The sequence below is a fragment of the Vitis riparia genome, chromosome 12, assembly GCF_004353265.1.
Source record: "Vitis riparia cultivar Riparia Gloire de Montpellier isolate 1030 chromosome 12, EGFV_Vit.rip_1.0, whole genome shotgun sequence".
NCBI lineage: Eukaryota > Viridiplantae > Streptophyta > Magnoliopsida > Vitales > Vitaceae > Vitis > Vitis riparia.
The window spans coordinates 10,642,871-10,667,560 of NC_048442.1; the positions used below are offsets into that span (position 1 = coordinate 10,642,871).

Sequence of the window (24,690 nt, forward strand, 5' to 3'; positions counted from 1 at the left end):
TTACACCATCAATAACTTCTACAATACTTTGGATTGATTAAAACCCACTATCTACGCTTAAGGTTTTCTTAAAATTTATTGACTTCACGCCACTTCAATGAGAATGGAGCCTTGTATACATCTGTATATATCTTATCATTTGCAGGTCACTATAGTCTAATCAGAGGGCAACAGTACGTGGAGAACATCCTTTCTTTTTACTTGTGGTTGTCAACTTGTGTTTACCAAACCTTATCATATTTTGGGATTTTATAACTTCCATCTTACATATATGTATATAGTTCAATGCCAATTCGATACAAGATTATGACCCTTTTTTTTCTATTTGGTTCTTGGGCGGGTTTAAAGGAGTATCCTACATGGATTTATTTTTCACATATATATTGTTTTGATTTTTGCATTGTGATTTTGATATCTCATATCAGATATAGGAAAAAGTTGTTAACTGACATATAAATATAAGTTCTTTTTTAACCTTATCATATGTTTTAAGTCATGATAGTCACTTTGAAGATTGGTCTCCCACATCGTTTTTAAAGTCATAAACACCTGAATGATATCTATACTGTTTGGGTAATAAAGCATTTGCTAATCAGTAAACATGAGTGTAATCTAGGAGCATTTCTCACCGACATGAACATAACCCATAATAATAATAATCATGTTGGAATATGAATTGGCCAATGAGGTTGAGAGAAGAATGGCCAAGACTGTAACCCAATTTCAATATGTAATGATTGAAGCAGTTATGGTAGGGGTGTTTTTTGAAGCTAGGCTTATGAATAATGATTTTGAGTGGTTTCTAAGAAAGGCCTGCACCTCCAGGGGGGTTTAAAAAATGGGTGAATAGAATTATTGCTATGCAGCTTTGGGGTACGTGTGGAGTGGGGGGTTGGTGGCATGGGCCAAGTGGGGCACTTTTCCATGCATGTTCTTGGAATATCAGAACAAAAGGCCTGCAATCATTGCCTAATATTAAATATCTATTCATCCAAGATTAGTAGGGATGCCACGAGTGTCGGGTCCATAGCTTCACCAAGCGTTGTCCCACTTCATTGTTTTTGTAATTTTATGATTAAAATAATTTAATGAAGAGAGACAAAAAAAAAAATTGGATGAACTACTTCTTAACCGAACCGTTCAAAAAATAGTTTTTGGGATAGGGTTGGATCCTCAGGTCAGCAGTCAGCTGAGAAAGGCATGTTAGGCTCAGATGCCACGATCCCCTAAATGTGATAATATATTTAAAAGGAAACAAATAAAAAATAAAACTTGAGTAAGTGAAAATGGGGTGAATCATCCTCAACAATGTTTAGCCTCTTTCAATGGATAAAAATTGTGGACTTAACACATCAAGAATCCTTTTTGGCTCTTCTAGCCTTATGTCTTAATCTACAAGGAGGTATCCCTCCGCTGATAGCCTTTTGGAAAAATTCATTTATTATAGTGTGATGCCTGATAGGTAATTAGCTTAATTAATTAATTATGCATTTGGTAGCGATTATAGGAAGTCTTTTTAGTATTTTTAATACTTGAATGATAAAAAATTTTAAATATTAAAAATATTAAAAACGCTTTCAAGAATCACTATCAAATGGGCTCTAAGTATGTTCACTATCATTTTCAAAAGATCTTGACTAAGGCGTATGTTCTCAATTTAGAAATTATTGAATTTATTTACAATATATTTTTACTCATATTTTCTTTTGAATTTTTAATTTTGTTATAATATTCAAATTCAATTTTTACACAAATTAAACAAAATTTATTTTTAAAAAATTCTTCTTTTATTGTTCATCATCCAAATAAATAACAAAAATGACTTAAATGGGTTTTGCTTTTATTGCTTTTATCCAAAATTTTATCTTATTTTTAAAGCGGATAATTCACATGTATCTAAATATTTATTAGAATCAATCATTTTAATTAATTTTTAAAAATAAAAAGCCAAGATTTAATAACACCTTTCCTCAAATAAAAAACAAAAAATTAATTAATTAATTAATTAATTTCAAGAATCAACACATTTTCATCACAAATCCATAAACCTGAAGATACAACACGTAACAACAAGTATTAACTTAAAAATTTTCTCTGTATTTTCTTAGTAATCAAATATAATTAAAAATCCTATTTGTCATCCAATTACCAATTTACTATTAATTGTGTAATTAATCATTGCAAAATTTTTATTATGGTAAGAAATTAAGAGTTTGTTTGAGAATTGTTTTTTAGAAGAGTTTTAAATTTTTCATAACAAAAAATACGTTTGATAACCAAAAATTATTTTCTATTTTCTATTTTTAAGAACAAAAATAGAGTCATCTTAGATAACATCATTAGCTGTTTTTTGTTATTTTCTATTGTTTTTACTTGTTTTATATGATTTTCACTTGTTTTTTATAAATTATTTTAACAAATAATTATACAAACATATGAAATAATTAAAAATAAAACACTACATATAAAATTATTTTTAAAAATATTAAAAATAGATTTAAAAAAATCACTATTAAACACACTCTAAATTTTCAAACTGACTTTTATTTTACAAAAATCAGAAAACGATTTTCAAAAACTATTTTTCAAAATTAGTTTTTAAAACAATTACTAAACAAGAATCACTTTTCTTTAAATGGTATCCTAATCTAGATTCATCCACAAACCACATTCAATTCTATTTAGATTTAAATAAAGTACATGTCTATCCTTATTCAGCACAAACATAAAAATATAGTGAGTGTGCTGTTTTTTTATTTTATTTTATTTTTACTCCAATTCATAGGTTGAAATTCATATCCATGGGTGACTGAGTGTGCGGGCTGTTTCATTCTTTTACTATTTTTTTTTACTCCAATTCACATGTAGGAAAATGACTCGAATTTGTCTCCAACTGAAGCCTTGGTGAGGATCGACACGCCCAAGCACTAGATTTTGTATTTTAGGTTGTTCCACAGCTTTGGAAAGTGAATCTCAATGGTGTCCAGCTCACCCTGTTCACCACACTAAAGCTTTGCGTGTTTGTCAAGGCATCAAGACAAATTCATGAGTAAATAACAAATGGACCACTTCAGAGTACAAGGAAAAATTTATTTTTTTTTGTTTCGAAATTTTAGACTTGTATTTGAATTTTAATGTTGAAGACTTGAAGACCTGCGCGCCCACTTCGGTTGAAGATTAGTTGTGAAGACATTTGATGTTTCCACATGGTGGTTGTACCTAATGAATGACACAGTGGGTTACGGACGGATGAAAACAAAGACTTGCTGGATTATGGATTCCAACTGGCTTCTCCAGCCTCCTGTGTTTTTGTTTTTTACCCTATTTATTTTTATTTTCTACAATTTTTTATTTTTATTTTTTAGGTTTTTGCATATTTATAATATCATATGGGTCTAAAAGAGTGTAAATTTGGAAAATATAGGTTTATCCCAATTTTTTGTTATTAATTGATTGAACAAATGTTAATTTTGACCTGTTTTCATAACATTTTTAGGTTTGTCCAAACCATCAACTGTTACTCACATGTTCCCAAAGAAAATTTTTGTTTTTTATTTTCTAAAATAAAAAAATTAGAAAAATACTTTTCATAACCAAAAACTTTTTTATTATTAAAAACAAAAACAAGAGTGTCATCAAAAAATATTTTTTAATTGTTTTAGATATAAAAAAAATATTTTTAAAAAACTAAAAATAAATTAAAAGTATTTTAGGTTTTTAAACAGACTTTTGGTCTACAAAAAATCAAAGAATATGTTTCAAAAACTGTTTTTCAAAAACAAACCCTTGGAATACCCACTTGTGTTTTCAAAATTTATCATGATTAAGGTAATTCAAAATTTAATTAATTGACAAAGAAATTTAAAACAAAAAAAATCATGAAATGCAAATAGAACCATTCATAGGCGTTGTTTTTTGTTTGTTTGTTTCTAACGGTTTACTAAAACTAATTTGCTTTTAGACTTAAGATGATTTGTTTTTTTTACTTTTTATAAACTTATTACTTATTTTTTATTAAATAGAAACAGTCAAAATATTTAATATTTTTTTTATATTAAAATTAACCCTTCAATTTTTCTTTAATTATTAATAAATAGAAATCAAATATTAAAAAAAATAATCTAATACTTAATATTATTAAACATTATTTAGTTTTAATTTTTATTTAGAATTAAGTTAAAAAAAACAAATATAAAAAATATTAATATAGTATATAATTTTATGATACCAATTTTGTATCGCACCTTCCGATTTTACTATAAGAATCCATCCTAGTATTTAATAATTCATTTTTAGGAAAGTGCAAGGGTATCATATCGGATTTAAAATTGGTATTATCACGAAATGAGACTAAAATATAAAATAATAAAATTAAAAAGAAATAAACGTGATAAAAAACAAGATAATAAAACTATTTATCAAATATAAAGTAATATGATATTTTTTTAATTGAACTTTTCTTATTGATTACTCTATATGATACCATAAAACAAGGATCTACTTTTGGGTGTTATAAAATAATTTTTATAATATTTATTAATAATAAAAAATGATGTGAAAAGTCATTGCTAACCTCTAATTTTCCATTTCTATACTAACTTTATTATCCCAAGCAAAAACAAGGCATCTTATTATTTGGGTCATGAGCTTTCCTTGATGTTTGTTTATGTGCCCCACTCTACCAAAACCAGCAACCCCATTGACATATAAGAAGTTATAAGGTGGCCTACCTACAGGACACATGTCTTTTCTTAACTTTTCATGGTTAAAAAATTTCAATCCATTCAAATACTTTTATGTAAAAAGGAAAAATGATTTCATCGTAGCTTAATATTGAAGTAAGAATTATGTTACTTCTAGCTGTAAAAAAAAAAAAAAAAAACAAACATTCATCTATTTCACAATTATATTAATTCGGTTTTTGAAAAAACTTATTTTTTGTGAGGATTATGATAGGATTGTTTGTTAAAACTTAATACTTATTACTTAATGACTTAAATTGATTTTAAGTTAAATTACACTTAAGTTGTAGACATAAAATTTATTATTTAATTTTTACTTTAATTATTAAGATTATATAATAAAATTAATTTAAAAATTATTCTAAATAATTAAATTGATATATTTATTGTTATAAATTATAATTAAGGTAAATATGGTCCAATAATAATAAAAATTGTGGAGTAGTAAAAGAGATTATGAAAGTAATTAGGATAAATAAAAACGAAAAGATAAAATAAAAAAAAAGATTTAAAAACAAGTTAATCATTGTTTTTTTTTAATTCATACCATTAAAGTTATTAAATTACTTTTATTAAATTGTTTTACCAAACAACCACCTAAATAATAACTTTTTTCAAATTTACTCATACCCAAAAATGAAAAAGTGCCCAATTGAGACTGCTTATCATCCTCTTTCATTTATATTTTCCTTTCTTACATTAATTTTTTGGGACAAAAAAGGGTGAAATCCTATTTATTGGTCATGAGCTTGGCTCTGTGTTCATGCACCCCACCAAAAGAGGGGCCTCCATTGCCAGAGAAGAAGATAGAGGTGGGCCAAGCTGGAGGATTTTATTTTCACTTTATCTACTTGTCATCTTTATGGGTTTACGATTTTAAAGCATAAAACGTGAGCACAGTTTTGTATGGGGATTTTTGGGGGAATGGATAAAGATAAAATTTGCAGGCCAAGTTGGAGCTTCTACTCATTGCCAGGTCAGCCACCCCTCCGCAATGAGTGGCTGCCCCCTCACATGCCTCAAAATCATTCCCACTTCTACCTCTCTCACGCGCTATATAACTTACTTTTCATTTTTTTCCCCCTTTCATTCTAGTCATTTTTCTAATGTTGTTACTTGCAAATTATGAAGAAAAAATATTAAAAATTTCATTTTAATTTATATAATTTTTTATATTTAATTAAAATTTTATATGCAAGCAAATGATATCACATTTGTTAGTTATTGTTTTTTTTTATATTATTTATGTAAATGATGAGAAAAGTAAAGAATAAAAATATTTCAGATTTTCATATTTTCGAAATAAAAGGGGAGTGGGGAGGTATGAATAGTGGGTCCCACGGTGCAATGGGGGCGTGGGTGGGCGCGTGGGTAGAATCGAATGTGGCTTGGAATTGAAGTGAAGGCAACCACTGACCAATCACGGGTCAGTTAATGAATGACAGTGGTGTTAGTACTGACCGACGCTAAAGGTTATTTGCACAGTTGGTCTGCATCTCATTTCTACTCGGCTCCGGCTTATTTCTACTGGCTCCTTCTATTGTTTATTTTTATTTTTATTTTTATTTTTTTAATATTTAATTGATATGGGAGAAACTTTTGTCATGATTTTAATTTTTGTATTGTAATTAATCTTTATTCATATTTTATTTTAGCTCCTTTTTTTACCCACCAAACACATCATTTGAGAAGGAAAATTTTATTTCTAGGTTATGTTTGATCCCCAAAAAATTTGGGGGAAAATATATATAAAGGAGAAGTAAAAGTAAAGGAAAATTAATAAATTACTTTTGTAAATTTATTTAATCTCATTTTACTTTTTTTTTTCATATCTAAAGGTCAAATAATTTAAAAATATATAAATTTTTGAAAAATTTTAATTATATTTGGTTTTCTTTTGTATTTTTTACGATGAAATCAAATATAAAAAAACCATTTTTTTTAATATTTTTTCTTTCTTTAATGTTTTTCCCAAACCAAACATAATTTTAATCAAAGAGTATAATATCATTTTTTATATTAAAAATATTGGTTTTCTTTTGTATTTTTCATGATGAAATTAAACATGAAAAAACTATTTTTTTTAATTTCCTTAATACTTTTTATAAACCAAATATAGTCTTTAATGAAGGAGTAAAATATTATTTTTTATATTAAAAATGATTGTTAAATTGTAACAAAAAAACTTTATGATATATTCATTCCTTTACATTTAAAATTAAATTAACAAGGATTAAAATTAAAATTAACAAGAATAAGAGCTCATATATGAATTCTAGTGATTTTAATAAAAATGTCTCTCATTCTAAATTAAACCTAGCTAGTTAGTATTAAAATACAACCAAAATGACTGCTTATGGAAATCATTTTTCTTAACTTATTTGTAAATGTGATTTTAATAAAGACCAAACTCATATATTTTGAATCATGGCTTTTACTTCGACTTTGATCCTAACTAATTAAATATAGAAGCAAAAAGATACCTATGAAAATATTAACTTTATATTTGGTTCCTAGAAAATTTGAGGGAAAATGCAGAAGAAAAAAAATACCAAGGTAAAATAGAAGAAAATTTTTTTAAAAAATAAAATTTAATAAATTATTTTTATTTGATACTTCAAACTTATTTTACTTGTTTTAATTCACCCGAAGATTAAATAATTTTAAAATGGATAAGTTTCTAATTACTTTTAATTATATTTGATTTTTTTTAGTATTTTTCATAAGACGACTAAATATAAAAAAATCATTTTTCTTAACAATTTTTTTCTTTTCTTAGTATTTTTTGAAACCAAACATAATGTAAGTATTTTTGGGAAACCAAACATAACCTAGGGGTTTTACTTTCAAAGCAATGTGATTTGAAAAACAAGTGAAATTTATTCTCATGAAGACAGTGTTTCATTGATTTTCAAAATAACTAATAGTGAAAATGTCCAAAATTTGTTTTAAATTAATTTTAAAAAATTTGCTTTAGTGAAAATTTTATTGTAATATGTTTTTGATATGAGAAACCTTTATTTTTTATTTTTTTTATTTTATAAAAGATAGGAAACTAATTTAAAAAGCACGAGCAAAAGATTTCTGAGACCCTATTTGGTAATTGATTTTAAGAAGAGTTTTAAAAAAGAGTTTTTGAAAACTAATCTTTGATGTTTTATAGAAGAAAAATTTGTTTGAAAATTTGAAATATTTTTAATATGTTTTTAATATTTTTAAATATGTTTTAATAATAATTTCTATATCTAGATCCTTATTTTTAATTATTATACATATTTGTATAATTATTTTTTAAAACGGTTCTCAAAAAACAAAGTGAAAATAAATAAAAATAACGAATAAAAGATGTTCTCTCAAAAATCAAAATCCTAATTTTTGTTTTTGAGAACAGAAAATAGAAAACATTTTGTTGATTGTCAAATATATTTTTTTAGTTTTTTTATTTTTAAAAAGAAAAAAATATTTTTAAAAACAGTTGTAAAATAGATATTTTAAGTTTTTTTTTTCTTTCTTTTGGGTTTGCAAGGTAGACCATTTTATTAAAGTAAATTTTTAGTTAATTAAAATTTTGAAAATGTTAATATTATTTTTACTTTGTTACAAAATTTTCAAAATATAGATTTCCCACATAAAATTGTATTTACTTTATTGTACTGCCATCTTGAATTCGCTTTCTCAAATACATAAAATAAGAATAAACAATTGGGAAAAATATTGGAAATAAGTATTTTATTTTGTCAGAAACCAACATTCACACTTTTTATACCAAGTTTTCCATGTCATAGTCGTGGGAGCCCTCTTTTTAGGTGTCCGGTGTCCCCTTTCGTCTCCTCTTCCTCTAAGGCCATGTTTGGAAACCTCAAAATCAGAAAAGGCCTTCTCTTCCTTCAGTTCCAGCTTGGCTATTATGAAGCCGAAATGTTAGCCATTGTAGCTCACACGTGAGTAATGGTAAGATCCAAAAAAACAGTGTATACGACAGTGAGTATATGTGCATGCTCCAACCAAACAGAGCTTCCAAACAAACAAAAAAGGCTTCTCCATACAATACAGTACCCTGAAAAAGAAAAAAAAAAAAAAAACTTAATTAATTAATTAATTAATTAAAGAAATGAAATTGATCATTCACGGGCTCTTATATGATTTACAAACTGCTGCGGCTAGATTCTCTTTCTTTCTGGTCAGCCAAACAACCGCATTCAATGGAGTTTCAGTGTCTCCCTCCCATTATCCATCACGGGCTGCTAAAAAACAACATGTGTTTAAAACCCAATTTATTATAAGAGAAACTGACTCTTACTACTGAAACTACATTCAACAGAAGCTTTGTGTAATTCTCCAATGGCTTCTGTAATCAACAGTGCACCGAAGGTCACTGTTTTCCTATGCTTTCTTTCTTGCTTCTCTCATTTTTTGTCGAGCCCTAAGTGGGTTTTGGCCCAGTCTTCCCCTGTTTTTGCCTGTGATGTTGAGAACAATCCCACGTTGGGGCAGTTTGGGTTCTGCAACACTTCATTGGAGCCGGCCGCAAGGGTCGCAGATTTGGTGAAGAGGCTGACATTGGAGGAGAAGATTGGGTTCTTGGTGAACAGTGCTGCCAGTGTGAGCAGGCTTGGGATTCCCAAGTATGAGTGGTGGTCTGAGGCTTTACATGGAGTTTCTTATGTGGGTCCAGGGACACATTTCAACAGTGTCGTCCCTGGAGCCACCAGCTTTCCTCAGGTTATCCTCACTGCGGCCTCTTTCAATGCCTCTCTCTTTGAAGCCATTGGAAAGGTAACCTTTACTAGTGTTTCTCTCTAATGTTTGATCTTCCAGAGATGAGTTTTTGATTCAAAAACTTGATTTCGGATATGGGTTTTTGATCATATAAATTGCATATAAGCACATTTGCTTGCTTCCACAATTGGATTCAGTAATGGGGTGGATTTATATTTGCATTTTGGGGTTTTTTTTTCGGTGGGGGACAAAGATTGTTGGTAAATTTATGAGGTTGAGAAAGGTATACTATAGATTCAGTTCTGTTTCTATCTTTAGAAAAAAATGAGCCCTTGATGACATGAACAAGACAAGCAGGTCTAGTCTTGGATTTGATCCATGTCTTTGTACCATAGACATTACTACATCAAGTGGCTACCACATTTTGTGTTCTTTATTCATTGCTTTATGGTTAATGGGTTCTATTCAGATAAGCTTTTTACATGATGATTCTTGGCTCGGCCAATTGGGAACTTTTTGGATTAGATTTTGACTGTCTTTGTTTTTTGAGGATTTCGATGATGCTTATGCTATTATTGTTGTCTTAAGGACTTGGATTGTGGTTTTGCTCTGTTCACCCTGTATCTTAAATTTGATTCACTAGTGTAACAGAGTATCAAATAAGAAAAAAATCTGAGGATTTTTCTCAAATTGATTGAAATAATTGTTTAGATGTAGTAGCTGAAGCCATAGTTATTGGGCTCGAAGTTATGTATTTCTGCCGTTTCCAGGCAATTTGCTACTCCAGAGATGTATATCATCTTTTAATGGTTGGTCACAGGAAGTAGGTGGAATTTTAAATTTACCTGAAAACTTCCACCTGCAACAGGACTTTTGTGGATGACTTCCAGCTTCATTTTCAAAACGTATGAAGTAGACAATTTCCCAACATTAATGGGATGCTGTACTGTATAATGTGCTGGAAAATCTAATGCCCAGATCATTTCAAGTTAATTACAGCTAATTTTTATCTGTTTAATGGCTTGAAAGATGATATCAGTGGTCATGAGCAGGTGGTTTCCACTGAAGCCAGAGCAATGTACAATGTTGGATTAGCAGGGTTGACATTTTGGTCCCCAAACGTCAACATATTCCGAGACCCCAGATGGGGAAGAGGCCAGGAGACTCCAGGAGAGGACCCACTGCTTTCAAGCAAGTATGCATCAGGTTATGTCAGAGGCCTGCAACAAAGCGATGATGGTAGCCCTGACCGGCTTAAGGTTGCTGCTTGCTGCAAACACTATACTGCCTATGATTTGGATAATTGGAAAGGAGTTGATCGCTTCCACTTCAATGCAGTGGTAATTTTCGTTTGAAGTATGTTCCATTACACTAATATTTCTGTTTTGTACTACCAACACTCTTGCATATTCTGTTGGGTGAGTTAGGTGACAAAGCAAGATATGGATGATACATTTCAACCCCCATTCAAAAGCTGTGTTATTGATGGGAATGTTGCCAGTGTTATGTGTTCTTACAACCAAGTTAATGGGAAGCCAGCTTGTGCTGATCCTGATCTCCTCTCAGGGATTGTCCGAGGCGAATGGAAACTAAACGGGTATTATGAGTTCTACCTAATCTATAAATACCATTTACAGTTTGGCTGAGCTAATGCTCTGTTATATATATTTACATGAATCTTGGGCTGCTGCAGATACATAGTTTCGGATTGTGATTCAGTAGATGTGTTCTACAATTCTCAACACTACACCAAGACACCTGAGGAGGCTGCAGCCAAGGCTATATTGGCAGGTGACTTCACTGCTTACATCTTTAAATTTATGGCTTCATGTACATTAATACAGCATAATTCTTGACTCTGAACAATACTAAATAGTATGATTTATGCAAATAGAAATGCTTAGTGGTTAGTTGCTAAAGGGGCTTGTGTTGTTGCTGTAATGCAACAGGGTTGGACCTCAACTGTGGATCTTTCCTTGGCCAACACACTGAAGCTGCAGTGAAAGGTGGACTTGTGGATGAGTCTGCAGTTGATAAAGCTGTCTCCAACAATTTTGCTACACTGATGCGACTTGGCTTCTTTGATGGCAACCCGAGTAAGGCAATTTATGGGAAGCTTGGTCCAAAAGATGTGTGCACATCAGAGCACCAAGAGCTGGCTCGGGAAGCCGCCAGGCAAGGGATCGTGTTACTTAAGAATAGCAAAGGATCCCTACCTCTGTCTCCCACTGCCATCAAAACCTTGGCAGTAATAGGACCCAATGCCAATGTCACCAAAACAATGATCGGAAACTATGAAGGTATTCAATGATTAGTGCAATCTCACTATGTATCTCTGCATTCTCCTCAACTAGCCATGTGGCCAAATGATTCAAGTATTGTTACTTTTGCTGATATTATTGGAAAGTTTTGCAGGCACCCCATGTAAATATACAACCCCTTTGCAGGGCCTAACGGCCTTGGTTGCAACTACGTATTTGCCGGGATGCTCCAATGTGGCATGTGGCACTGCACAGATAGACGAAGCTAAGAAAATAGCAGCAGCAGCAGATGCCACGGTTCTTATAGTCGGTATTGATCAATCTATAGAGGCGGAGGGCCGTGACAGGGTCAACATTCAGCTTCCAGGACAGCAGCCACTTTTGATAACAGAAGTTGCCAAGGCATCCAAAGGAAACGTGATTCTTGTTGTAATGTCTGGAGGGGGATTCGATATATCATTTGCTAAAAATGATGACAAAATTACAAGCATCCTGTGGGTCGGTTACCCTGGTGAAGCTGGTGGAGCTGCCATAGCAGATGTGATCTTTGGTTTTTACAATCCAAGTAAGTCCATCTCTCCTTGGATTAGTTTTCAACTTATCAGACATTTTTCATTTTGGTATAAGTCTTATAACCATGAATCATTATCTTTCAGGTGGAAGGCTACCCATGACATGGTATCCTCAGTCGTATGTAGACAAGGTTCCGATGACAAATATGAATATGAGACCAGATCCTGCCAGTGGCTATCCTGGTCGGACTTACCGGTTTTACACTGGGGAAACCATTTACACATTTGGAGATGGACTAAGCTACACCCAGTTCAACCACCACCTTGTTCAAGCACCTAAATCAGTCTCAATCCCCATAGAGGAGGGTCACAGTTGTCACTCATCAAAATGCAAGTCTGTGGACGCTGTGCAGGAAAGTTGCCAGAATTTAGCCTTTGATATCCATCTAAGAGTCAATAATGCGGGAAACATAAGCGGAAGTCATACGGTTTTCTTATTTTCTTCTCCCCCATCAGTACACAACTCACCCCAGAAGCACTTACTGGGCTTTGAGAAAGTCTTTGTGACTGCAAAAGCTAAAGCCCTGGTGAGGTTCAAGGTGGATGTTTGCAAGGATTTGAGCATTGTTGATGAGCTTGGAACCCGAAAAGTTGCCTTAGGACTGCATGTGCTTCATGTGGGAAACTTGAAACACTCCTTGAATGTGAGGATTTGAATACTCTTCCAGCAGAAAAATGCTGGTCTTCAAATGAAAAGGGTAAAGATCAAGATGGAAATCGAACTACAATAAGTTGAGAGAGTTAAAGCAAATTCTCAAACATATGTCATTTGGCCCCAATTTGTTCAAATCAAAATTTTGAAATCCAAATGAAGTTTCCATTTTGAAATTTCTTCCTGTTTTCCTGTGTGTTGTAGAGGTGGAAAAAATGCATGGTTTCTCAGTGTAGACAAGCAAATTATCAATACCCAAGTTTAATTGAGTTTAATTTGAACTTAATTGTGAATTTCAAGTCTACAAGCAAACTGCTTCAAATAATCTGCTGTTTTTAATTTATTGAAAAACAAGTTTTTGTTGGGTTGGCTGGCTTAAAATGCCTGGAAAAGGGTTGGCTTCTGTGGAACCAACTGCTCTGATCTCTTATCTCTTATCTCATATCTATAGATTAGAGTTTTATCTCTTTTGATTCAAGAGCAATGTTTTACCTCAATCCATTAAAATTCAACATTGGGTTGATTAAAGGCTGTGAGTCTTTGTTTGACTGAGAATAAAAATTAAATTCCAAAGGCTTATTATTGAATTATAAGTTCTAACGGCGACAATCTTTTCTTAATAGAGGTATTTGTGCCTTAACTTATCATTTTTTTTTCATAAAAAAAAAAAAGGAGATTCATTTTGTATTGATATAAGGTGGAAAAATTTGACTTTGTTTTGATTGAATTTTTTTTTTCCTTTTAGATCTTTAGTTTTTGCAACACTCAAATCCAACTTCTTACTCAAAATCAATTTTAAAAATTTCTTGTATTTATTGACTTAAAATATATCAAACCACCTTAATTTCATAACAATTCAATTTACCATAAATTAACAAAGTTGTTATAAAGAAAAATTGAATAAAACTAAGATACGAATGACCCAAAATTTCAGTAAGAGGATGTTTATTTTTTTAGTTTTTTTACTGAAAATAATTTATTTTTTATTTGTGTTTTTTTGTTTTTTTGTTTTTTTTTACTTTTTCGTGATTTATTATAAATTTTTGGTTGAATAGGAAAAAATTAAAATATTTGATTTTTTCTAAATAGAAAAAGTAATATATTGATTTTTCTTTATTTTTTAATATTTAATAGAAATAAGATATTATAAAAATAAATAATTTAATCCTTAATACTATTAAACACTATTTAGTTTTAATTTCTATTTAAAATTAAAAACAAACAAACAAACAAACAAACAAACACACACAAGATGCACTATTTTAGGAAGTGATCATTTACGATATAAATAATAAGTAGAATTTCTTAAATAGATTATTGTTGGCCTTATAGTTGAGGCTAGTAAGGTTTATTACACCAGTTTATTCTAGTTGCCAATTGCCTTACTCCATTATTATGATAAATCATTCCATTCTTTGTTATCCGGTAATTTCTCGAGTGGGGTTTTGGTTTAGAAGTTCATTTATGAAAGGAAGTTGAAATTTGAAAGGATTTAAGTCAAGAAAAGATTAACTAAGGCGGAAAAATTTTGTATTGATATAAGGTGGAAATTTTTGACTTTATTTTGATTGAAAAATTCTTTTTTATTTTTTTTTCTTTTTTCCTTTTGGATCTTTAGTTTTTGCAACACTCAAATCCAACTTCTTACTCAAAATCAATTTTAAAAATTTCTTGTATTTATTGACTAAAAATATATCAAACCACCTTAATTTCATAACAATTCAATTTACCACAAATTAACAAAGTTGTTATAAAGAAAAACTGAATAAAACTAAGATACGAATGACCCAAAATTTTAGTAAGAGGATGTTTGTTTTTTTAGTTTTTTTTACTGAAAGCAATTTATTTTTTATAAGTGTTTTATTATTATTATTATCATTCTTATTATTATTATTATTATTATTATTATTATTATTATTATTTTACTTTTTCGTGATTTATTATAAATTTTTGGTTGAATAGAAAAAATTAAAATATTTGACTTTTTCTAAATAAAAAAGTAACATATTGATTTTTCTTTATTTTTTTATTGTTTAATAGAAATAAAATGTTATAAAAATAAATAATTTAATCCTTAATACTATTAAACACTATTTAGTTTTAATTTCTATTTAAAATTAATTAAATAAATAAAAAACCCAAGATGCTCTATTTTAGGAAGTGATCATTTACAGTATAAATAATAAGTAGAATTTCTTAAATAGATTATTGTTGGCCTTATACTTGAGGCTAGTAAGGTTTATTACACCAGTTTATTCTAGTTGCTAATTGCCTTACTCCATTATTAAGATAAATCATTCAATTCTTTGTTATCCGGTAATTTCTCGAATGGGGTTTTGGTTTAGAAGTTCATTTATGAAAGAAAGTTGAAATTTGAAAGGATTTAAGTCAAGAAAAGATTAACTAAGCAAAAAAGAACATTATTACACACCTTTTCAATAATGGTTAATCTTTAATATTGAAAGCAAGTTTTGAAGTTAATATTTGAAATAAATTCACTAGTAATGATAGATAATCTACCGGATAATCAATCGTATTATGAATATCAAAGATAAGATTGAATTGAAATGTTAAAGTTTTATAGGACATTTTTTTTTTGTTTTACTGGTTGTTGAAAATAATTTGTTTTCAGATTTTAAATGTTTTTTTTAATTTTTATTTAATTTATTACTTATTCTTAAATATTTTTCATAGAATAAATTAAACCAAAATATTTATTTTTCTTTTAATGAAAAAAGTAACATTTTTAAACCCACACAAAAATCTGAACCCCCAATCCTTGTCATCATAACGAGTCTCCCTATCCTTTATCACCTTCCTATTTCATCACTTTACTTGAACCACCACCTTCTTTCTCTTCTTCCATGGCTTCAACTTCAATAACCTTTAAAATAATTTCTATTATTTTAAAATTTTTAGAAATATGTTAAATTATTTTTTATCAAATAAGAATTAATTTTAAAATTATTTTTCTTAATACATTAAGATGTTGATTTTTAGCATATAAAAGACAAACAACTTAATACTCGATAAAAATAAAATATTAAAAAATAAACAATTTAATACTTAATAATATTAAGTACTATTTAGTTTTAAGTTAAGTTCCATTGGAATTAAGTTAAAAAAAAAAAAAAAATCCAGCACCTCAATGAATGTTTAATCATTTTGGAAAGAAATGCAATGATAAATCCTTGGTCCATTTAATATTAAACATTTATGTGTTAAGCTAGAACAATTAAAAGCTAGAACAATCCTTGGTCCATTTAATATTGCAAGGATTCAATCATCTTTACCATCTATGATTGTCCTATGTACAAAGAGGGTAACAACCAAATTCCTAAGGATATGTTTGGTTTTGGAAAGCACTAAAAAAAAAAATTAGGGAAAATAATTTTCTTATATTTGATTTCACTATGAAAAATACAAAATAAAAAAAATATATATTTAAAATTAATTAGAAATTTACGTATTTTAAAATTATTTAATTTTTATATAATGAAGGAAAATTAGTAAAATGGGTTTGAAATAACATATCAAAATAATTTATTGGCTAAAATTTTTTTTATTCTATTTTCTTTCATTTTTTCTTTACTCTATTTTTTTCTCTTTATTTTCTTCTCCTTACATTTTCTCTTAAATTTTATGGGACCAAACATAGCCTAAGGGAATTCCGACGTAAGGTTATAAACATTCTGTAAGCACATAATAACATTACCGCTAATGTGTGGCTGGAAACAACCCACTTGTCTTCATTTCAACCTAACTACATAAACCTTAATGCAAATACTGGTGGCATATGCAAAATGTAGTAAGGGACACTCATCATTCACATGCAAAGGAAACCTAAGGGTTGTTTAAGTTAATAACATCTTATTTGCACCTCTTTGACTGAGATATAAAAGGCTGGGAGGCTAATTTTGATAAGTTTTTCTTCTCTTTTTCTTTATCCTATATGAAATTTTTTAGGCTATAACATAAAGCTAGTAAGGTTGAAGCTAGAATAGGTAACTCTAGGTTAGCGAATCTTGGTAATCTTCATCACAAGTAGGAAAGATTTTAGTTTAAAACTTATAAAATCCTATGACAAAGTTGTATTAATCCTTATGAAGGAAGAGATATATCTTTTATTAATCCTTATGAATTATGATATTAATGGGTAGTTATACTCAATGGAGTTAATATGTTAAAATTCAAAGTTGGTGACTGTTTGATGAAGTTATTAAATATATGAATAAGATGCATGGTGGGTTGTGGGTCATGTGCTGGACTTTGTGATACATATATACAAATAATCATGGTTTGAAATGTTACGAAATTTCAGTGATATTTCGCTTATGTCGGTCGACAGATCCATAAGTTCAAACTTAGGCCAAAAGGCTTGGGTTGAACCTTGGTTACCACTAGGCCAAGTCCACGTTTATAAATATATGTTTACAATAAATATATTGAAGTTCATTATTAAAAAAAAATTAATTCTAATTATTTTATTTTAAATTTTATATTAATTGATTAATAAAAGTATAAAAATCATTATTATAATTTTCTTAACAAGTCTTTTTTTTTTATATCATTTATATGATAATTAAATATAAAAATATAAATATTTTAAAAATTATATATGTATAATCATTTATAATGCATATGAATTAAATAAATTATAGTTTTAATATTAAATGTATTATCATTTATCTCATTAATCCTATTTTGAAAAACACTATCACTTCACTTTTAAATTTTTATATTTATCATTTTAATTTTATTTAATTTTGAATGTTTTTATTTTAAAATATTAAAAAAAAAATTTATTAAAAAAAATACTAAGATATATCAATAATAATAATGAATTTCTAATATTTTATAAATTAAAATTAATTTGATAAGATAAATAATAAATTATTAAGACCCATATATCCCTTTTTACCGATATTTTTCTCCTTGACCATACCTATATCAATTATACTTATAAAATAACTTTAATGTGTGTATTTTTACTTATTTTATCATTTTTTTGGAGTTTTTCCAAATAATTCCATGAATTTTGCATAATTTTCGCCTCACCCATATTTTTGTCAAAATCTCCATCAATATTTTGCCAATATATTTGTGTTTATTAATATTTCAAACCATGCAAATAACTAACTCTAGCATAAGACTCATGCATAAACAACATTGTAATGGTGAGTATTGTAGATGGTGCTTTAGGGCACAGGAAATGGTGAATCCTGCATTGGTATTGAACGTGACTAAGAATTGGAAAAAACAAGAAAAAAATAGAGATTGACACCAAAGAAAGGTTGGCCTTATAATTTAAGGAGGCATGATTGTTGGGTGAGAGCCCTTAGAAAAAAAAAACTGATTTTAGCATTGCTTTAGGTGCACTTGTGAATGAATGAAGGAGCAATAGTTCTTGGTAAGAGCCCTTATAGAAAGAAGAGTAAAGTACCTTAGAGTGAAAGATCTAAAACATATTTTTGGAAGATCTTAGTTAGATAGTAGGGGTATAGATATATGTCCCTAAAATACAAGTTTAAATGGCCAATGATATTGTGAGATTGGTGTATTTGAATTTCCTTGGTTGATGATGCTTATGGTGCTATTATTGATACCATATGATTTGAAATGTTATGCTACTAATTGTACATACTTATTGAATACATCACTTAGCACTTTATAACTTAAATTTTAACATAAAATCATTCTCTACTAGGTTGTGTAATTTATCCCTTCAACTCATTTTTCAACTTTAGTTGAAGGTGCTTATTGTATTGAAAACTTGATGCATGACTTGAAGGTGATCGATCCTCTTTGTTGTGTAAAATATTGGAATAATTGGAAAAATCCATTCCAAGCCTTGAATCATCAAGGTACATGCAACTATCTTCCTAGGAACACTAGATCTAGGCAATGAAAGCATTAAAAACAATAACACTCTAGATCTAGGTACTAAAAAATATTACCTATGAAATGGATGTTCCCAAATAAATTCCAATCGAAGAAGAGAATGGTGCAAATCTTGAAAATCCTGTGATCTTTGTAGACATACTTGAATCTCTCCTTTCCTTATCCCAAAATTAGGTTAGGTGTATGCAAAAACTTTTAGGCTATGTTTGGTTGGCTAGATATAGCATGGGATAGGATAAGAGAAAGGATATCATATCTTATCCCATGTTTAATTAGTGATGGGATAGGATTGAGGTTTGAAATGTCATGAAATATTATTGATATTTCGTTGATATTTTGGATATTAGAGGCCCCTAAAGTGAAATTCCTCATTGATAGCTCGATCGATGGAAAAATCGGATAATATCGGTGATATATCAGAGATATATCAGTGTGGTCGATAAAATAGACAATTCATCGCCAAGAATCGGCCTAGTTGCAAGAAATCTATAATATTTAGATGATTTTTTCTCAAAAAGTTGGCGATGTTTCCATTGCTTCTCCCTTTAATCAATGGCTAGATTTCACCCAAGGTGATCCAATGGCTAAAATTTACTCATGTTTTTTAGAAGGCCTTCAACGGTTAGATTTATAATCCAAGGGTGGAAAATGAATCTTGACTTGATCCAACATTTAGGAAGGGTTTCCAATAGATAGATGAAGATTTAATGGCCATATTTCATCCAAATTTTGATCCAATGGTTAGAGTTTAAAGGCAATGGTTTTTGACCATCCAAGACTAGTTTGACCAATTTTTTTTTTCTATAAATACCTAAATTTCATTCCATTTCATGCACAAGTGAATTGAAAGGTTCTTGATCTTATATTGCTCCAATAGTTATTTGTAATTTCTCTCAAAATTCTTTAATTTTGGGAATTTGGTGTTGAATTTGTGGATTAACTCCAATTCAATGCTAACTAAGTTATGTTATAATAAATAGTACTTTTATATATGCATAGTTCAATTTTATTTTTAGTTAGTAATATATTAATATTATATTGTGAAACATACAATAGTTTAATTGATATTATCTAATTAATATGTTTTCAATAATTTTAAAGAAATTAAATTAATGGTCTAATTTGATTCATTTTAATATTAATGTCAAATTAATTTTAATAAATTTCAATTTCAATTGGTAATGTCAGTTATAAAGTTTAAGAATAATAGTAAATTAACTTAGATTTTTAATTTTAATAATTGTAAATTAGTTTTATATTAAAATTAAATTAAAGTGATTTGTGTAATTAATATCATATATATATATATATATATATATATATATATATATATATATATATATATATATATATAATATATATATATATATGCATAATTCAATTTTAATTTTAATTTCAATTAGTAATGTTACTTATAAAGTTTAAGAATAATGACAAATTAACTTAGATGTATAATTTTAATAATTGTAAATTAGTTTCATATTGAAGTTAAATTATTAATTAATTAATCTAATCTAAAAAAAACTCAAAATAATTAATCATAAATTTTTAAGCAATCTTTCATTTTTACCAAAATGTCCTTACACATAAATGATCAATTCTTCATAAAACCTTAAAACTTTATGCCAACAAAGATTATGAGCTCAAGTGGGGATCACTAAGACCCATAGGAAAATACCGAGTCTCTTAGAATCTAATTATAAAGTTGACTCAATATTCCATTAAAGAAAGTCAATTGTGCTCCAATAATCTATGACATTACATAAGATGAAAATTGATTAAAGCTAATTTAATAAATTCCTCGGGTTTGTGACCTACTATCCATTGGACTTTGAACCGATATCCATAATCTAATGTAGTGAAAGCCATCACTCTCTCAAGATTAGCTCTATCATCCATAGAGTCCCAAATCCTCATATTACTTGATTATTGACTTACTCTATCTCACAAAGAGCATATGTCAATCTCTACTAAAGGAATTAATATGACTACAGATTTCATGATTACAAGTCCTTAAGATAACCTAAGAGGACACACTATCTCAAACCTATGAGATATCATGGTGTCTATCTTAAGAATACCTATTGCTACCTATCCTAATCAATAGTAACTCAATCCATAGGGAATATAAAGACCTTAGAACTAACTCAATATTCTATCATGGTTGAGAGAGGATGCGACATAGTCACTTGGTGAAATCATGACTACTCGATAGCTAACGTCATGATGCACCATAGGTTTTGTCTAATGCGTAACCATACACACTAGTGCACTCAGTATGGGAAACCTATCTAATGATCAAGACAAGTCATATCTCCAATTAGGAGGTAGTGCACTTCAGCCTCAAATGAATTGCTTAAGTCCATGAACTAAGTGTGAACTACTCATCAAAATACAAGGAACCATGACTTCAATTTTTTATGCAACTCCTAATGCACCTAAGTCATGTATATTACAAATAATGTAGTCTTGAATGCTAAAATAAACCATAATGTCAAAGTGAGATAGTAAAGTGAATCTAAAAACTCAAAAATACATCATGTCATACTTCTAAGGGCTCTATCCCAACAATTGATGACCTACCAAATTAGATGCATAAAATTCATAAATAAAAACTTGAACTTTGTAGCCAAATCTACAATTTTATATAAAACCCTATCAAAATGGCTAATGAAAAGTGATTGATATTACAAAAGAACATAAAACTAATGCTGTGAAATGGGTTTTCAAAGTTAGTAAGTGCTTTAGGTATGTGATAAATGAAATCAAATATCAAAAGTCAAAGTCAATGACAAATGGTTATGTGAAGAACTTCTTGGTTATGTAGAATTCTCTCATATTCAAGATTTCTTATAGTTTAATTTTTCAATCATATGGTTGTGAAGTTGGCATTTCTATAAATTGGTACAATAGTAGCTTCATCTTGACTATCAGAGTTTCTCTCATGTGGTGCTTGCTTTGATTTTTATGAAATCATTAAAATATCCATCATAAGGTTGTATAATCGACATTTCTAAATCAATACCATAACAAAGAAGTTTATATAAGGAAACCTAAAAGTGTTTATATTTTATAAATTTAAATGAAATATAATTTCATCAATATCCACCCATCAAATATTTTTGGCTTTATATATATACATATAAAGTTTTTATCATGTTATCCTCATATAAAGGTTTAGCATGAAAACCTCACTGAAGATTTCAACCCTGTTGAAAAGATTTAATTGGAGTAGGACTTAGATTTGTGTTTGCATTTTGAAGCTGAAGTTGCAAGCATTTTGGTTTTACATGAATAAGAGATTTCAATCAGGAAGTTGTCATCACCAATAGGGGTAGGTTGTTTCCATCTTGTCCCATCAAAATTCATGTCAATATGCTTAGCTACCCCTTTGTGAAGCTCAAAGCGAATTTGGTGTGCCTGAATCGAGAAGTAAACAAAGAAGAGGAAGAAGAAAAAATAGAAGTTAGTCTATACTTGATATTTGAAGATGCATCTTATTAACATATTAGTTTCATCATCACTACCACTATTATATATTAAAACTAGAACTTTAAATACTTATTAATATTTTGCATAACATATAGTTGTAACAAAAATTATATGATCAATTTTAGACATGTTTTAGGTCTGGTTTGATTAAAAAAAATATACATGCATAGAACTAACCTGTGCAAGACGAGTCCCATGGTCATTTAAAGGAAGAAAATTTTCCCCATGCCATGAATCTCTAAATCCAATTATCTCAAGAAGTTCATCATCTACAAAAGATGATGTAAAGTTTCTCTGCAAATTACAACCCCATTAGAATTTTCAATAAAACAATTAAATTAAGAAAGATAAAGTTAGCTTGAATGAAACTGAAAAAAAAAAAAATGTTTCCATTATTCATTTATTTTAATGTAAAACAAGACTTTCAAAAGCTCACCTCTTTTTTTCTCCTAAAATTTGGCTTGCCCCAAGGGTCTAGTCCACCAGGGAAGCTAGGCATGTTAAGACAAACAATTGACCTTATGCTATAAATACGAAAAAAGTAATTAGAAATATTATTGATGTTCATTCAATTGAGAACTAAATGCTAACAATAGATCAATTACAAAAAGTGGAAGTCCGAAAAAATAGCATTGCATGATATAATGTAATTAAATTTTGTATGGTCATGTCAAGGAGGATGACATTTTCAATGACCGTTCTTGTTAAATGAAAAAGATATAAAGCTGAAAATATATTTGTTATTCATGTTAAGGAGGCTATCTAGTATTGATGTATTGAAGAATTAGTAAATAACAAAAAACATTTGAAAATCATTTCATCATTTGCTTTTATTATTGAGCATGAGAAATGATCCACAAAGGGATCAACCTTGTTGTTTGGATTTTCTAAGGATGGTCACAATCCATTTTAGTTTTTGATTTAAAATTTTATTGATGAATTAAACAATTATAGGTCTTGCTTTTCTATAAATTACTTTGACCTTTCTTATCCTCACTCAACTTTAGCATTTTAGCTAATCTCTAATAATTGTTCCCAAATCTTCATTAAGCTTCACTATTTTATCTAATATTCTTTAACATTTACTTATTCTTTGAACATTTTACATTCTTCAAATCCAAATTTTAAAGAAAACCAACTCTAGATGAAAGGTTTGACTAATGCCTATTCTTAAAAAAAAATGCTAAACTCATTTCTTTTTCCTTGCAATATCCTTTTTCTATTTTCCAATATTGTAAGATGTTTCTTCATTTTCATGGTAGAAATAAGGCAGAGATTCATGGATACTCATCACATCTTCGTTATTTATTCTAGATAATTTTTCAGTCTCATCTTATATTTTAGAGGCACATATGCATGTGACACCAATCCTAAGATGGGGTGACACAAAGATGGAAGTTACAATGTATGTCAACCTCATGACAAAAATGGTAGAAAATAATGTCATTAGTTTACCTTTGAGGTAAGTTTAATTTCTTCCATTGATGTTGGTGATCCTTGATTTTAACACTTATAGGTAGAGCAATGTTCCTGCATCAATGAAGTTATTCCTTTCATGTTTTTTTCAAATAATAAAAAATAATATTAATATAGTAAGTAAGGTCTACACTTTTAAATATAATTATGGGAAAAATATATGATCCATACCATAACCAATTAGAATGCTTAAACACTCTTAATAAGTCACCTTATAGCTTAAACAAATTTATAGAAATCAATCGTACCCATTCATCTCAAGTTTTAGTTGAACTCACAAAATTCAAGGGTATTGTATTATATATTTATATCTTACTAATATTTCACAGTGTTAGTCTATATTAATGATAAAATAATTGTTGGCAACACATACGATCATTGATTCACATGTTTTTAGTTCATTTTCCACTAACTTTAGAAGTTCAAGCTGTGGTATGGTCTTTATAGAAAATAAAAGCGTTCTTACCTTTTACTATCATTCCATCCAAATTAATTAGCAAGTTAATAATGTATCACAAAGCATTCCAAATAGTAAACATCTACCCCTTGATTATTACACTAAATTGGAAAATTATTATAAAGCATAGAGAATTAATTAAAAATAGTAATATAATAATATCACAATGATAGAAATTACGCCTAAAAAAGTTACCTTGGCCAAGATTTAAAGTGAGAAGCATCAAACAATTCTTGAGCATCCAACCCTAATGCAAATATAAGAAAGATATAATATCATATAGTTAAGGCATATGGTATAAACAATCATCTTATTCTTATTGTATGTGATCTAATGCACAAGGAACTAAATATCATTTGTACTCTCATTGTGCCCAAAAGTTAAAATATTCCTAAATTTATTTGGATAAAGGTAAGGG

General features: G+C 28.9%; 2 protein-coding genes across 4 annotated transcripts; one reads left to right on the plus strand and one right to left on the minus strand.

The window, feature by feature from the left end:
• Positions 1-8,909: 8,909 nt before the first annotated feature.
• Positions 8,910-13,239, plus strand: LOC117927015 (beta-xylosidase/alpha-L-arabinofuranosidase 2-like). The gene is made up of 7 exons (XM_034846378.1): positions 8,910-9,518; positions 10,514-10,801; positions 10,889-11,058; positions 11,155-11,252; positions 11,411-11,761; positions 11,877-12,287; positions 12,379-13,239. Exons 1-7 carry the CDS (start codon positions 9,084-9,086, stop codon positions 12,948-12,950), a joined length of 2,325 nt encoding a protein of 774 aa, XP_034702269.1. The 5' UTR covers positions 8,910-9,083; the 3' UTR covers positions 12,951-13,239.
• An 8,683-nt stretch (positions 13,240-21,922) lies between these two features.
• On the minus strand, positions 21,923-24,690 carry LOC117927212 (diacylglycerol kinase 6-like). Of its 3 annotated transcripts, XR_004653306.1 has the most exons (5): positions 24,468-24,689; positions 23,795-23,869; positions 22,776-22,863; positions 22,517-22,633; positions 21,923-22,267 (listed from the first exon to the last, which is right to left on the minus strand). XR_004653306.1 is itself a non-coding variant. In XM_034846659.1 (4 exons), exons 2-4 carry the CDS (start codon positions 23,819-23,821, stop codon positions 22,070-22,072), a joined length of 342 nt encoding a protein of 113 aa, XP_034702550.1. In that variant the 5' UTR covers positions 23,822-23,869; positions 24,468-24,690; the 3' UTR covers positions 21,923-22,069. The 3 variants fall into 3 exon arrangements, 2 of the variants coding, with proteins under 2 accessions (XP_034702550.1, XP_034702549.1); XM_034846659.1 differs by lacking the exon at positions 22,776-22,863 and having other exon boundaries at positions 24,468-24,690; XM_034846658.1 differs by lacking the exon at positions 23,795-23,869.

Bases quoted from the DNA above. Each gene is read 5' to 3' on its own strand.
- LOC117927212 (XM_034846658.1), bottom strand. From the start codon at position 22,838: ATGCCTAGCTTCCCTGGTGGACTAGACCCTTGGGGCAAGCCAAATTTT. The intron at 22,634-22,775 runs GTGAGCTTTTGA...TGTAATTTGCAG, and splicing joins ATTTTAGGAGAAAAAAAGAG to AGAAACTTTACATCATCTTT. The intron at 22,268-22,516 runs GTTAGTTCTATG...TTCTCGATTCAG, and splicing joins ATGGGACTCGTCTTGCACAG to GCACACCAAATTCGCTTTGA.
- LOC117927015 (XM_034846378.1), top strand. From the start codon at position 9,084: ATGGCTTCTGTAATCAACAGTGCACCGAAGGTCACTGTTTTCCTATGC. The intron at 9,519-10,513 runs GTAACCTTTACT...GGTCATGAGCAG, and splicing joins TCTTTGAAGCCATTGGAAAG to GTGGTTTCCACTGAAGCCAG. The intron at 11,253-11,410 runs GTGACTTCACTG...GTAATGCAACAG, and splicing joins AGCCAAGGCTATATTGGCAG to GGTTGGACCTCAACTGTGGA.